Source organism: Alosa pseudoharengus, unplaced genomic scaffold (assembly GCF_046254945.1).
Source record: "Alosa pseudoharengus isolate Yale_2024_CS ecotype anadromous, Long Island Sound unplaced genomic scaffold, YU_APseudo_1.1 YU_APseudo_1.1_scf_19, whole genome shotgun sequence".
NCBI classification, from domain to species: Eukaryota; Metazoa; Chordata; class Actinopteri; order Clupeiformes; family Clupeidae; genus Alosa; species Alosa pseudoharengus.
In genome coordinates this window covers 15,824,934-15,840,182 of record NW_027468657.1, presented here as the reverse complement: position 1 = coordinate 15,840,182, position 15,249 = coordinate 15,824,934, and the positions used below count along the sequence as shown (strand labels likewise).

Sequence of the window (15,249 nt, the reverse complement as noted above, 5' to 3'; positions counted from 1 at the left end):
AACATGTGACATCATACTTAGCAACCGAATAGGTAAATAACAAAAAAATATAACATTTTTTGGAACATTCAATTATGAGGATCTGTTCTAGTAGACCCCCAAAATAAAATGATGTGAACGTGTGACTAACAGGGCTTATAAGCAAGCTTATTTAGTTTTGTACATTATCTGTTAGAATATTGTTGCCGACCTTTTAGATGTACATGTCCAAATGTCCATCTCGAGATCACCCATCCAGCACCGCCGTCTGTTGTTCTTGCCAGTAGAAAACCTTCAATTAGCTATTTTTCTCTCCCCCCCCCCCCCCCCCCTCCCCCATCTACTTCCAGAAGTGGTGTAGGTTCAGTGATTACTGGCCTTCAGTGGGGAACCGGTGGACGAGACCCCCCCAGCCAGAGCGGCACTGCTACCACCACGGCTTACAGAACATGTTCCCATTCTGCATGCCATCAGGGTGGGCACACACACACACATGCATATGCACACACATACACACACACGCATGCATGCATGCACACACACACACACAGCCACACACACACACAAAACCACACCCACCACACAACACCACCACTACTACAGTACCACAGCTTTCAGATCACATAGTACACTGTACCTCACTTCACCTTTGAATGGCCAAATAACAACTGTGTGGAGTGTGGGCCTTGTGTGGGGGGACAGCAACTCCACACATCATGACTTGCAGATGTGGTGTTCAGGGGAGATCCTAAGAGTACCTGTCCTTGATGTGGTGTGTGTGTCTCCAGGTCCCACCCTTTGGACAATGCAGGGTTTTTCTCCTTTGCCTCCTTCTCCTGGATGACGCCCGTTATGTGGAGAATTTTCCGGAACCGTCTAGACCAAAGCTCTCTGATCATCTCGCCACATGACGGAGCCAGGACCAATGGGGACCGGTCTGTTCCTTTGCACTCCACATTTGTTGCCACTGACTAAACAGACCAGTTACTGACTAACAAAGAATCCTGATACTTACTAACTAATGATCTCGATAACTAATAACTGTGTGTGTGTATGTGTGTGTGCGAGCAAGCATGCGTTTGTGTGCGCTTTCAAACTGGAGTAGTGGTTGATATGTCCTTATTTTCTCCTCGCTCTGTGGTCAAAAATCTCCAGGCACTCTCAGGTGTGAAAAATCACTGCCGGTTTATTTACGACGCCAGGCGATAGTGTTACCAGCAACAGCATGTTCCAGTAACACTGCCCAGAGTTCTCTAGGGCAAGGCCCCATCTTATACTTTAGTTAGTTACATCGTAGTAATACAAATCATATGAATCCTTCTTACCTGAACATACACAAGACATACGTCTTTTCCAAAACTCCTCATACATGCAGAAATACAACAATACAATTCATGTGGCTACTCCAAGGAAGTAAGATAATAGGTCAATACAGTACAATACAATACATATACCTACATATATACATCCTTCAGCATTTTCAGCATTTTCTTGCCATAGTATGCTCCCTCCTCTTCTATTCTGCCTCAGGCGTTGCATGAACTTTAGGGACCGGAGGGATTTTAAGTGCTTCGATCAAAAGTTGCATGACCCTCCCCTGCCTGCTATATAATTTTCAACGACCCTCCAGCAGCATTTTCAAAAATGACATGACCCTCCCTGGCCAATTATCGATGTCTTCCGCGCTATGAAAACACATCAACATATATGCTACCGCCCTAAATTCAACCTCTGCTTTCTGATCTTACACATCACACTTCACCAAGATGGTGGCCTTTTCAGTATTTACTCACTAACATTGTTGTGGAAACACAATGGAAACTAAATGCACACTTCCTGCAACTGCATTAGCCTACTTGAAAAGTTACTCCTCTAGTAATTATTCACATGAAATAAAACAATAAAGAATTGAGACCATTCAACAAAGCACACTGGGTAATAACAAATTCAACACATGAACTTGTTGCTATGGACTCGTCTCTAGGCTTCCTCAGTCATTGTAAAGCTGCCGAAGCTGAACATTATCCAAAACTCAATTTCTCAGACGAGCGTCAATTTGGGAGCTTGCTACACTTCTTCCTTCTCAAATGACTTGAAAAGCCGTTTGCACAATTTCACAAATAATCACAGGGACCGAAAAATACCTAACATGCCAACTTTTTCCGGGTTTATCATTTTAACGTTTCCCCGCTGTCTTGCCGTTTTAATATATTTTTCCGTAGAATATCCCATATTAGTGTAATACTCTCATAACATTAGTCCTGCATTCTGGCCTGTCTCTGTGTTGTCCTGTTGTTACCCCTTGCCCTTCCAGAGAAACGGATGTATTCAAATCATCGTTTTGCTTGCTTGAATGCGAACTCAGAGTGATGTTAACCTAGGCCTATTTAAGTTAACTACGTGGTTGTCGTGAGAGCACGAATTATTAGCGCTTGCAGTGTTCGGCCGTAGGCTACGTGCGCACCTGCCAGGCTACTCAGCTAGACAAAGAATTCCCCCTGTATATTCACTCCAAGTTGGCCTACCATAACTTAACAACTACACTGTAGACCATAAACTGGCTATTAATATGACCAAATGTATTTGTTCAACTTTATGAAGCAGAATTACGCACTGCTACTTGGAACGTTTTTGTTGGCAGGAGAGAGAATGACAGCGAATAACAAATTGCACTTGTTGCTGGTTATATAAATACTAGGCTATATATTTTTTTGCAAACAACAAAAACAGAAAGGATGAAGACAGCAAAGCTAGAGATGGGCAGGAACAAGGTCAATTGGTAGAAATGCTTGTCAAAACGTTAGGAGCTGGATGTGTGGATGAATGAAGCACAAGTATGCTTAGGCTATGTTAAGCATGCAGACTGTTTAAAGTTAGGCTACACGGTAAACTACAAGTAGGCCTAAACCAAAGTTAAATTTAGCTTTTTTAGGGCTGGATAAAGTTGACCAAATGGATATAGGCTATTAGGCGTGAATAAAGTAGGCTACTTTGTTGCTCCAACCCTTGCAACGTTAATGGGGACGAATGTTGACATTTTCCGTATTTTGCGTGAGAAACCCGGGAAATCTCCCTTATTTTCATTGTTCAATGTTGACAGAGCTATGGAACGAAAGAGAACGTTATATGGCGACAGAAATCAACAATCAAACAAGCCACTTTGATTTTTTGCTGTTTTCATTAATACAAAAGATGGGTGACCCTCCCTTCTAGACAAAAAAAAAGTTAGGTGACCCTCCCCTCAACAAAGAATAAAAAGACATGACCCTCCCCTATTTTCCTCCGGTGACCCCGTTTATAAATAACGAACGGTCCCTTATTAGAAAGTTGTGACATGGAGAGAGCAAATGACAGACAAAGCAAAGTTGATGCACAGTATTGAATACATAGAAAAGCATCCTTTGGTCTCTTTCACTAATACATCTACAGAGATAGATACATGCATATGAATAGTTTGGTTCCAAAACGCCACCATTTTAATGAATTTTCATAAATATTATTTTACGTTTTATTTTCCTAGTAATTTCAGTAAAACTGTAATTGAGTATATTAGTATTTGATTTATCTTTACTCAATCAAAACAACACAACTGCAATCTGATTGATATTACCTGAAATACACAATTAAATAACATGACTTTGTAATGTTTTTTAAAACAGATATAACATTTTGAAACCAAACTCTTCATATAGTAATCCCCATGATTTGTGATGGTGACATAAAAAGAAAATGGATCTTTTTGGCAACAAACACAAAGTGGGTTTGGCGTGAAAAGAACCCCATGCCCACTGATAAATCTGATGGAGGGTCTGTGATGTTGTGGAGCTGTGTCTCCAGTCAGTGTACCTGTTTAGGGGGCCTGACATCACAAGCTCCATAACATAGCCATCGCCATCTGACTGCTTCTGCCGATACGCTAGACGTGGGTCATCCAGCAGGACAATGTCATAAAAAGCATTGGTCAAGATCAACATAAAAATGGTGTGATGCAAAAATGGTATGATGCAATAGAGAGGACCTAGGAATCTGGACGATCTGGAGAATCTTTAAGCAGAAACGGCCCCTTGCTTTTAATTCTGTAACTTTGCAGAACACTAACAACCCTTTTATTGGTGAAGGGGGGCATTATAAAGTACTAAATGTAAGTGTGGAAATATTTGCTTCTCCTCAAGGTTTGATTGTGCCTCATCTTTTCCATTTTATATAATTTTATATCTCTTTTTACTAAATGTGTCTGTGTGTGTCTGTGTGTGTGTGTGTGTGTGTGTGTGTGTGCGAGTGCGGTTTGTGTGTGTGTGTTTGTGTGGGTAATATATATCCATATATATATGTGTGTGTGTCTGTTGTCAGGATGGAGCGGTTGTGGCAGGAGGAGGTGTCTCGTGTGGGACTGAAGAAAGCGTCTCTGGGGAGGGTGATGCTGCGTTTCCAGAGGACCCGCCTCATCCTCAGTGTCCTCTCCTCCTTCCTCCTGACGGGGGCGCTCTTCTTGGGGCCGGTACGTCTTTGCAATCACACACATCTTCACCCATTTGAAGCCCCTACACCCATTGTACACTGTTACAGACAGAAACAGAGCCATTTTAATTTCTTACATCAGAAAGAGAGACTGTCCTATTTTACACATTTAAAAGCCTTTTTTTGAAATATGCTGTAATGCCATCTCTCTCTCTCTCTCTCTCTCTCCCCAGGCTGTGTTGGTGTATGAGATCCTGAGCTATGTGGACACTCCAGGTCAGTACTCTTTGAGCTACGGTTTGGGGATGTGCTTCGCCCTGTTCAGCTCGGAGGTCTGCAGAACCTTCCTATATTCATTGACATGGGCCATCAGCCTGCGCACGGCCACTCGCGTCAAAGGGGCCTTCTCCATGCTCGCCTTCAGGAAGATCATCAACATGCGCATCATCACCGGGGTGTCTGTGGGACAGGTGAGACACGCACACACACATGCACAAACACACACACACACACATACACACACACACACACACACACACACACACACACACACACACACACACACACACACACACAAAAACACACACACACACACACACACACACCAGAGTTTCCGCTTGAAAAAAATGGTGCCGGTCAAAGTGACACTGGACATTTTGATGATATGCCGGTCAAATATCCTATTATCGCTTCTTAATTAGTCAAGTTGAGGAAAACTAGATAGATAGATAGATAGATAGATACTTTATTGATCCCCAAGGGGAAATTCAAGGAGACAGTAGCTTAAAGAATGACATAATCAGGCAGTATAGAATGCAACATGTTCATTAGCCTTACTTAAACATGCTTAACTAGTGTCAATTTAAAGATCTAGCCAGGCTCTGCTGTTTTCATGGACAGCAAGAATCCGCTTTGTTTGTTGTTTTAAATAGGCTACGTTGTTTGTTGCTGCTACCCACGTTATCTCCAGTGGTTCACTTGTGCAGATGCGCGCACACATTGAATGAACGCTCGCACCACTACCCCTTAACCCATTTACTCCTAAAATGCTTGTTAAAAACGCCTATAGAATCCTATGGCATTCTAGACTAAATAACCTTATTTCCTGAAGGTTTTCTGAAAACATACTAAAAATTGTCAACGTCTACCAAAATGTAATATCTAAGCCTCTGTAGCACCTAGAAACATGAAATAAAAAGCATGCTGCGCTACGCAGCATCCAGCGGGAGGGTCAATGTTGCGCTACGCAGCATCCAGCGGGAGGGTCAATGTTGCGTCATGCAGCATATACTCTTTATTTGATAACACTATATTAAGAAATATTTTCTATTCTGGAAAATTTGTAGTTTCTTTTTCTTTCGGTCCGCGGTTCAATGATACCATTTGATTGTGCAGCAAATTATCCACGGACCAGCAATCTCCTCGTCGAGGAGGCCCTAACTCTGCAGATCATAGACAGAGAAAGCATGCTCTGGGAACAGAACACAGTTGCATGTCAAGTGTAGCCATGGGTCTGTAGCTTTTAGGCTATTCTGCTTGGGCCTGGCCACGTTTTAATCGTCTCACTCATCCGTTCGTTGTTTAACAGATGTTTTAAGCATGCGCTTAATTTGAAATGCTGCATATCCGTGTTGTTTAATAACTTTCGGTAGAGCCTGTTCCTTTAAAACATATCCAAAGGACGTATTCTTGCTTTAATATAGGCCTCTACATTTTAAGCTTATTCTCAAATTCAGATTGTGTTAGGGGGATGGGATTATTAGCCAAATTCTATCGGACAATTTGACTGGAAAGATTTTATTTTGTCGGACATTTTATTTCTTTTTCAGGCCAATGTCCGGCAATTACCGGACAACAGAAGCCCTGACACATACCACACACACACACACACACACACTTTCTGAGCTGTTGTGTTTTGTCTAGATCATTAACGTGTTGACGGTGGACAGCTACCGGATGTTTGAGGCGGTGGTGTACGGTTCCTATATGCTGTCCGGCGTGCTGTTGGCACTTCTGCTCTGCATCTCCTACTCCTGTTACATCCTCGGATACACCGCCCTCATCGGAATCTCCGTCTACCTGGGCTTCATCCCCATACAGGTACACCCCCCCCCCCCCTCCCCCCCCCACACACACACACACACACACTCTCTCCTGCTACGTTTTCGGATACACTGCCCTCATCGGAATCTCAGTCTATCTGGGTTTCATTCACCCATGAATACACACACACAGACACACACACACACACACACACACATACCTCTGTGTCTGTCACCTTTGCAGAATAATTGGATCTGTTGATGCTACTTGTTTGTGTGTGTTTGAAGTGCTTTCCTGTTGACAATGTGTGTGGCTGTAGTTCTGTGCTGCCAAGGTGATAAACGTCTTTCGGAGGAGGGCTGTTGTGGTAACGGACAGCCGAGTGCACACCATGAATGAAGTTCTCACCTGCATCAAACTCATCAAGATGTACGCCTGGGAAGAGTCCTTCGAAAAAAAGATCACAGGTACCAGACCAAAATCAAAGCGAGACACCGTTATCTTGGGAACCTGGCACACCAGGTCAAACCAAAAGTAACAAGCCTAGGTGTCCTCTTAGATACAGAGTCAAGCTTCAAGCCCCTGAGAAACATTGCCAAAGTGCGGCCCTTTTTAACTTATCAAGATGCAGAAAAACAAATCCATTTCTTTATCTCTAGCAGGTTAGACTACTGCAATGCACTTTCTACTGGTCTCCCAAAAAAACAAAGAAATTGGAACTCATACAGACCTCTACTGCTAGACTTTTAACTAAGACTAAGAAGAGAGAGCACATCACCCCTGTGTTAGCTGAACTGCACTGGCTCTGTTTCCTATATAATTGATTTTAAAGGAAAATTCTGGTATTTAGCACGTTGAGTCCCTTTTCTGGTTTGTTTGGGATGAATTAGAGTGGTGGACACCGAAATTTTGACTACTTCAGAGTGGTTGCTACAGGCATGCACAAACATGTCCTTAAAACAACCCTTAACGTTCGTTTTCAAAACTGTGCAACTCACCGAGTAGTTAGTGGTGTTAATAAAGCTAATTATTATTAGTGGTTAGTGGTGTTAATAAAGCTAATTATTATTATTATTATCTTGGTGCTTGTTTTTCTAATGTGAGCGGTGTATGTTGGGAATTTTTCTTACCCCTCGGTTTCAAGTAAAATTGTCATTGAGATCCACTCACAGGACTATATCACATATAGGCCTTTTCCACAAAAAGAGAATGGGTTCCATTCTGGTTAATGCTCAACATGTTGAACCGTTTTGAACATTTTGAGCATTTTGACTAAAATAAATTGGTTTGGAACCTGAAAAGTTAGTTCAAAGTTGTCATCAAAAACAAATTGTTTTTCTGATGAACCTGAGTGTGCCGCGTGTGGCATCCTACAGTTTCAGAGGTCTCTCTCTCTCTCTCACTCTGTGTGTGTGTGTGTGTGTGTGTGTGTGTGTGTGTGTGTGTGTGTGTGTGTGTAGAAATCCGTATGAAAGAGAGGAGCCTGCTCCAGAAGGCGGGTTATGTGCAGAGTATGAACACTGCAAACACGGCCATCGTCCCCACCATTGCAACCATCCTCACGTTTATTGTACACACACTCCTCGGACTCCCCCTGGACCCCTCCACGGTCAGTACCCCCCTCTCTTTTTCTTTCTTTTTCTCTCTCTTGCTCTCTCGGTTCAAAGTGAGTAAGTGATGACACGCCAGGTGCATGGTTTCGAAAGGGTTGTTCTTATGTTTCTTGATTAGTCATGGGTGAGTTTTGGGCGTAACATCCATTAAACCAATTACAGTGACATTCCTTTATCATTTTGTAAAACATATATTTTGTTTTTATTTTGTTCTGTTTTGTTTTGATTCTCAATGTGACAAAAGTCTTTGTACCTGCAAAAAAGATCCGTAACTGTAGGACAGTTTTTTGTATGTAGAGCATTGAATGGTAACTGTAGAATATATTTGTAATGGAAAATTATTTCTAACTGTAGGATGATTTGTAGCTGTAAAACCGATCTGTACTCGTAGAATAGATTGAAAGTGTAGTGTATAATATTTACGATTACTTGTACGAATCATTTTCACTGTCACAAATTATTTCTACAGTTTCAAAATGCCATACACACGTACAAAACATATGAGTCAATTTTGATTCCATAGACCTGCTCATTTCTATGAGTCATTTAACAAAAAAAGGTATATGATTTCCACCGTTGTATTTCATTCCATCACAGTTGTCAAGCTCTTGAATGAAACATAAACCTAACCTAACAAAAAAGTTAAGATAAGTTAATTTTGATCTCTAAAAAAATAAATACAAAATAAATAAACCCTTTGTTAGTTTCACATAAACAAGATTTTCAAGCGTCTCTAGTTGGGATTTTGTGTTCTAAAATGGAAGTAAAAGTGCCCATGAAAAGGTTGGTTGTTGGAACTGTTAAGGGAGGCAGGCTGCAGTAGATTGTCCATATTTACAACTTTTCTCCCTCTCTTTTTCCCTCCTCCTCTCCCTCTTCTCTCCTCTGCAGGCTTTCACCATCATGGCTGTCTTTAACACAATGAATTTCTATTTGGCCTTTATGCCCTACTTTATCAAATGTCTAGCGGAGGGCATTGTGTCCCTTTCAAGACTCAAGGTTTGTATGAAATGTGTAGTGTGTGTGTGCGAACATGATATATACATGACGTGTATGTGGTGTGTGTGTGTGTGTACTGTGTATATGATATGTGTGTGTGTGTAATATATATGGTGTGTGTGTGTGTGTGTGTGTTCGTCCTCAGAAGCTGCTGTTGCTGCAGAACCCTGAGTCTTATCTGACCCAGAAGAAGGGGCTAGGAGCGGCTCTGGTGATGGAGAACGCCTCATTCTGCTGGAAGTCACCTGACCACTCACCTGAGAACACGAACAATGAAACACACACCTCAGAGAACAAACTCACCCTCAGAAACATCAGCTTCACCCTGCCCAAGGTGTGTGTGTGTGTGTGTGTGTGTGTGTGTGTGTGTATGTGTCTGTATATTCTACCAGAAACGCACATTGTCACTTCAAAAATTTTGGGCAAAAAATATTCTTATTGAATCTGAGCATTGAGTCATATGGAGGACTAGTTGCAAAAAACATCACCTTTACCAAGGAGATTTTTTACAAACACAGATGGAGGATATACAGTAAACCCCCACCTTCATCAGTTGACAAATCGATTCATCAATATTTTCTCAAATAATTTTTTTTTGTTATTTGATAATGTTTTGTGTGACTGGACTGACGGTGGTGTGACAGAGTGGACTTCATGGATGTTAGTTTTTAGTTAGTTTGGGGTTATCAAGCAGGAATCTACTAGCTTCTTGCTAGTAATCGAGCTAAAAGCCCAGGCTGCTAGAACGCTCACTAGCACAAGTCTTAAGGCGTCGGGAGGGAGGTTTACACAACGTACATCCTGGCTACCGTTACACATGACTTACATAATCTTTTGGTTTTCCAGGGAAACCTGCTTGGAGTTTGTGGAAATGTGGGCAGTGGAAAAACATCACTCATATCCAGCGTCCTAGAACAGGTAAATAAATGCAGGCGGCTATAGATATGGAGGGCTACAGGAAATGGAATCTGAGTCGACCGTTTGTCAGTCGGTGATGTTTCTAATAATATGTAGTACATGCATCACAAGTAACGTGTATGTATCATGCAAATGTAAGATAATTTTCTGAAATCACATGTTAATCACGTTTCCATACCTAGGCAGCCCATAAACATTGATGGGATTTTCTTATTTCAATCATTTTGCACACTGCAAAAAATAAATATAACCAAGTGTTATTAATCTTGTATTTAGATCAAAAGTGCATGGCCTAGATGGCAGGTGTGTTTATCTGTCTTTTACATGACCATATGCCATCAACATTAATTGGAAAATTGTTACATTTTTCACATAGATCTCTGTTTCTCGAGGTCATCTAGTACTTTTGATACAAAACACCACCAAAAAACCAAAACAATCGGTTCTACCTAGCTGGAGTGGCCACAGCCAACAGCTAGAGCTGCCAGGCAGCTACAGTACTACACTTTGGGGCATGTTCAGGAGTTGCTCTAGCTGTTGACTGTAGCAACTCCAGATAGGTAGAACCGATTGTTTTCGGGGTTTTTTTCCATACCGACAGTAGGTGACTCGAGAAACAGAGATCTACTGTATGTGAAAGATTGAAACAGAGATGTGTGTGTGTGTGTGTGTGTGTGTTCTCAGATGCACCTGGTGAAGGGATCCGTGATTGCAGACGGGACATTTGCCTACGTTTCCCAGCAGGCCTGGATCTTCCACGGATCCGTGAGGGACAACATCCTCATGGGACAGCCTTTCAACCAGCAAAGGTACCACACACACACACTCTCTCTCACACACACACACACACACACACACACACACACATACACTCTCATCACATGAATAAATTCATCCATCCAACCTTTATTCTCGGAAGTTCATTGTAGGGAGTCCTCATTTTCAGTGATTCAGAGATTATAATATAAAATAAACAACAAAACAACATATATAACAACAAAATAAATAGTAGACAATTGTTATAGTGAGATGTACAAATAAACTAAAGCAAAATAAGCAACATTTATAAGCAATAATAAAAAAAGATTTCCATAGGAAGGAGGTGACAATGGGATTTTGAAGTTCCCTGTATGTTTATTTTACATACAGAACTGCCGTTATGACTAGGTAAACTCGGTTTGGCATTCTATCACCCCTTTAATAGGAATTATCCTGTTAGGTTGTGAGACACTTGGTTGAGTTGAGCTACCCCCCCCCCCCCCCCCCCCCCCATTGCCAAAACACAAGCTCCAACACGTATCTTGAAATCATCAGTCTGAAATGTGGCGTTGTAATGGGCTAACGTTATTGGCGCAGTCACACCAAACCTCAGTTTAGCTGGTCAGTCAACCGGCTAGATACCCAGAAACAGGTCCGTAGATAGCAGACGTGATGGAAGAGGGAGAGATGGCAAACAAGAACAGCCATCCACCAGATAGAGAAGCCATACCGCTGAAGTCCTCAGCGTAGTGTAGCGTTGTAAGTAGCAGTAACGTTATCGTCCACTCAGTGCAGTGACAGTCCCAGGGCAAGGCAATAATACTGATTTGTCACGGGGAAAAATGCAATAAAAATAACAAAAATATACACCAAAGTAACTAAACTAAATAATACAATAGGTTGATCTGATGAATATTTATAATAAATCATAAAATTTGTTAAAAGTCAAACAAAAACAAGCCAGACGGAGTGGCGTCAGTCTGCAGCGTCCCAGTAACCTAGCAACCTAAAAGTCCATTCCATGAATGGACCGAAAGTAGAAAATGATATTAGAGAATTAGAGAGTTCCACTTTTCTACTGCTCTGAATGAGAAGGCTGATTGAACAAAACCAGTCTTCCTACATTTTGTGTAACAGTAACTTCACAGAGGTCCGGCAGACCCTTACATTGTCTCTGCAGAATAACACACATTGCTTAAGTGGTGGTGGTGCAAGGGTCAATGTAGACACAATGGCCCTCATTTATCAACAGAGCGTAGAAACCAGTGTTTTCCAAAGAGAAAGTAATCCTCTCCACATAGCCTACCAGTATATGGCTATCCTAAATCATCAAATGTGTCAACATAACAGGCTACATTATGGCAAGTAGGCTATAAATGTGCAGGAAAAGTCTTAGGTCCCAGATATTCCATGTGTGTGTGTGTGTGTGTGTGTGTGTTCTCTCACAGGTATAATGACGTCATCAACGTATGCTCCCTCAAGCCAGACTTGGCCATACTCTACTATGGTGATGAAACTGAGGTGAGTAGTATACACACCCAAGTGTGTGTGTGTGTGTTTGTGTGTGTGTTTGCCTGTCTGTTATGTGTATATGTCTTTTAAGTGTGTGTGTGCAAACTGCGTTGTGTTGAACCTGCACGGGTCAGCCCTGCACAGGCCCCGCGAACAGTAGCACCTCAGGCTACTAGCTCGCATGCCAGCAGCACTCTTGAGGTGACGGGGAGTGAGGTTTACCAACGCAGGGATTAAAGTGAAAAAAAATCGTTTGACTGAACTTTTTTCAGGCCATAAGTCATAAGTTGTTCATATCTACCTATTAGAGATAGCACCCCTTTTGCGGTTGCGACCTATTGGTTTTTAATGTACAAAAACATGCAAACAGCAAAGTAAAGGGAGTATTCGCCTTATTCACACGGCGGCCATTGTTTAAACCAAAACGAGGCTACAGGGTACACTTACTATATAATTAATGCCACCTACAGGTGAATGCATAGAACATAACAATCCTATGGTTTGTGTACCCTGTAGCCTCGTTTTAGCCGCCAATGGCCGCCATGTGAATAAGGCGAATTGAGTGTTCTTGATTGAGATTGAGTTTTCCTGATGAACAAAAATATATTTTAGTACCATCCCTGACCATTGCTGATTAGCCATTGCTGTTCTTTTCTACTGCAGCAATATTGTAGAAAGGCTTTAACACACTCTTAGATTTTTTTCTTGTTAATATGCAATTCAACACCAAGTAAAATCTATAAAATCAAGTTTGCAAGACTTCCCATTTCCTCATCAAAGTAACGAATCATAACATTCTAGATATTGTTCATATTTCCATTTGTTGCCTCATCCGCATTTAATGAAAACATGGTAATTTTGAGTTTTACAGACAACTCAGTTTTCCAATGAGAAGTCTCTCAGTCTGTGTGTGCTCATGCAGGAGGTCTGCGCATTTGATAACGACAATCTGGAGACGGTGCTTTTGTCTTCAGCAACAGATTGTATAAGGTTGACAAGAGGTTGCGATATGGTGAGGGACCGGTCGTGTTGCGCTATGAAAGAACATGCGTAGCCTACTTTCTAAACGTAAAAACGGTCAGCCATAGATAAACGTAGCCTACCTCTGTCGTGGTGGCTAGTTGCACCAGGTAGAGAAGATGTCCTGAAGTGCACGAACGTTAACCTTATGGCGGTCTTCTGATTGGTGGCGTGCTAAAACGTTTTCCTATTGCATCCATAAACAATTTTCTTGCAGCGAACCGCGCAAAAGCAAACCCCTGGCACTTTAATTTCTTTACACCATGGCTTGTTAGTTCTCCCCCGTTTCCAACAGCTGCCCATCTCCATTTATTTTTTAACTTTTGACACCTGCCTTGCCTTCCTTTAGCAACAACGCAACCATGACAGCTAGTGGCCTTGCCAAATAGACGCACACATTACATTACATTACATTACATTACATTACATTTGGCTGACGCATTTTTAGCCAAAGCGACTTACAACATGGTAACAATTTTAAGTTTTAAAGCGATTCTCAACAATTTTAGGACAATTTAAAGAACAGTTTAAAAACAGTAGAGTACAGTACGAATAAGTGCATCGGTGAGTGCTGTTACGTCTCAGTTCAAGACGGCTGGTGAGTGCTAGGATCAGCAAGACTTGTTGTGAGTGGTGCTATGAGAGGAGATGTTCTGTAAAGAGCTGGGTCTTCAGGAGTTTTTTGAAAATGGAGAAGGATGTCCCTGCCCTTGTAGGAACTGGCAGTGTGTTCCATCAGCGAGGAACAACAGATGAGAATGGCCTGAGCGTACCGGTGGTAGAGCTAGACGTCGTTCGTCTGAGGAGCGCAGCTGTCTGGTGGTGGTGTATGTCTATATGAGGGCATTCAAGTAGGTGGAAGCAGAACCGGAGACTACTTTGTAGGCAAGGGTTAGAGCCTTGAATTTGATGCGGGCCGCCATAGGTAGCCAGTGTAGCTGGATGAGCAGCGGGGTAACATGTGCCCTTTTGGGTTGGTTGTAGACCAGGCGCGCCGCCGCGTTCTGGATCATCTGAAAGGGTTTCACTGCGCAGGCTGGGAGACCTGTCAGGAGGGCGTTGCAGTAGTCGAGTCCTGAGATGACTATCGCCTGAACCAGGAGTTGGGTAGCATCTTGAGTCAAGTAAGTCCTGATTTTCCGTACGTTGTAGAGTGCAAAACGGCATGACCGGCGACTGAGGCAACATGATCTGAGAAGTTCAGTTGGTTGTCGAGAACAACTCCTAGATTTCTTGCAGTCCTGGTAGGTGAAACAGACAGGGAGTCAAATTTGATGTTGATGTCGTGGTGTATGGTAGGTTTAGCTGGGAGGACCAGCAGTTCAGTCTTTGAGAGGTTCAGCTGGAGGTGGTGTGCCTTCATCCATGTAGCTATGTCTGAGAGGCAGTCTGAGATCCGTGCTGAAACCAAGGGGTCATCAGGTGGAAAGGACAGATAGAGCTGTGTGTCGTCTGCATAGCAGTGGTATGAGAAGCCATGTGAACGGATAATCTGTCCCAAGGAGGTAGTGTAGATAGCAAAGAGAAGGGGGCCCAGCACTGAGCCCTGGGGGACCCCTGTGGTGAGATGCAGATAGTTGACCAAGCCATGATACGTTAAACGAGCGTCCTGTGAGGTAGGATTCATACCAGGAGAGAGCAGAACCGGAGATTCCCATGTTATAGAGAGAAGAATGCGGTGATTAACCGTGTCAAAGGCAGCCGATAAGTCAAGCAGAATGAGTACTGATGACCGAGCGGTCGCCCTGGCTTCTTTTAAGGCTTCTGTTACAGACAGCAGAGCCGTTTCGGTAGAGTGGCCGCTTTTGAATCCAGACTGATTTGGATCCAGAAGGTTGTTCTGTGAAAGGAAGTCAGAGACCTGTTTGGAGACTGCTCGTTCAATGCCTTTGGATAGGAAAGGCAGGAGTGAGACAGGGCGGTAGTTCTCGACTTGAGCAGGGTTGTT

General features: G+C 42.6%; 1 protein-coding gene across 1 annotated transcript in view; it reads left to right on the top strand.

The window, feature by feature from the left end:
• The window catches only part of LOC143132864 (ATP-binding cassette sub-family C member 12-like), a 34,158-nt gene that overhangs the window by 13,563 nt on the left and 5,346 nt on the right, over positions 1-15,249 (top strand). The window contains exons 2-13 of the mRNA XM_076292687.1: positions 330-454; positions 768-914; positions 4,330-4,477; positions 4,671-4,907; positions 6,361-6,537; positions 6,800-6,947; positions 7,941-8,089; positions 8,985-9,092; positions 9,238-9,426; positions 9,939-10,010; positions 10,695-10,819; positions 12,218-12,290. Coding sequence (XP_076148802.1) covers positions 330-454; positions 768-914; positions 4,330-4,477; positions 4,671-4,907; positions 6,361-6,537; positions 6,800-6,947; positions 7,941-8,089; positions 8,985-9,092; positions 9,238-9,426; positions 9,939-10,010; positions 10,695-10,819; positions 12,218-12,290 — 1,698 coding nt within the window. The remainder of the gene's footprint in view (positions 1-329; positions 455-767; positions 915-4,329; positions 4,478-4,670; positions 4,908-6,360; positions 6,538-6,799; positions 6,948-7,940; positions 8,090-8,984; positions 9,093-9,237; positions 9,427-9,938; positions 10,011-10,694; positions 10,820-12,217; positions 12,291-15,249) is intronic.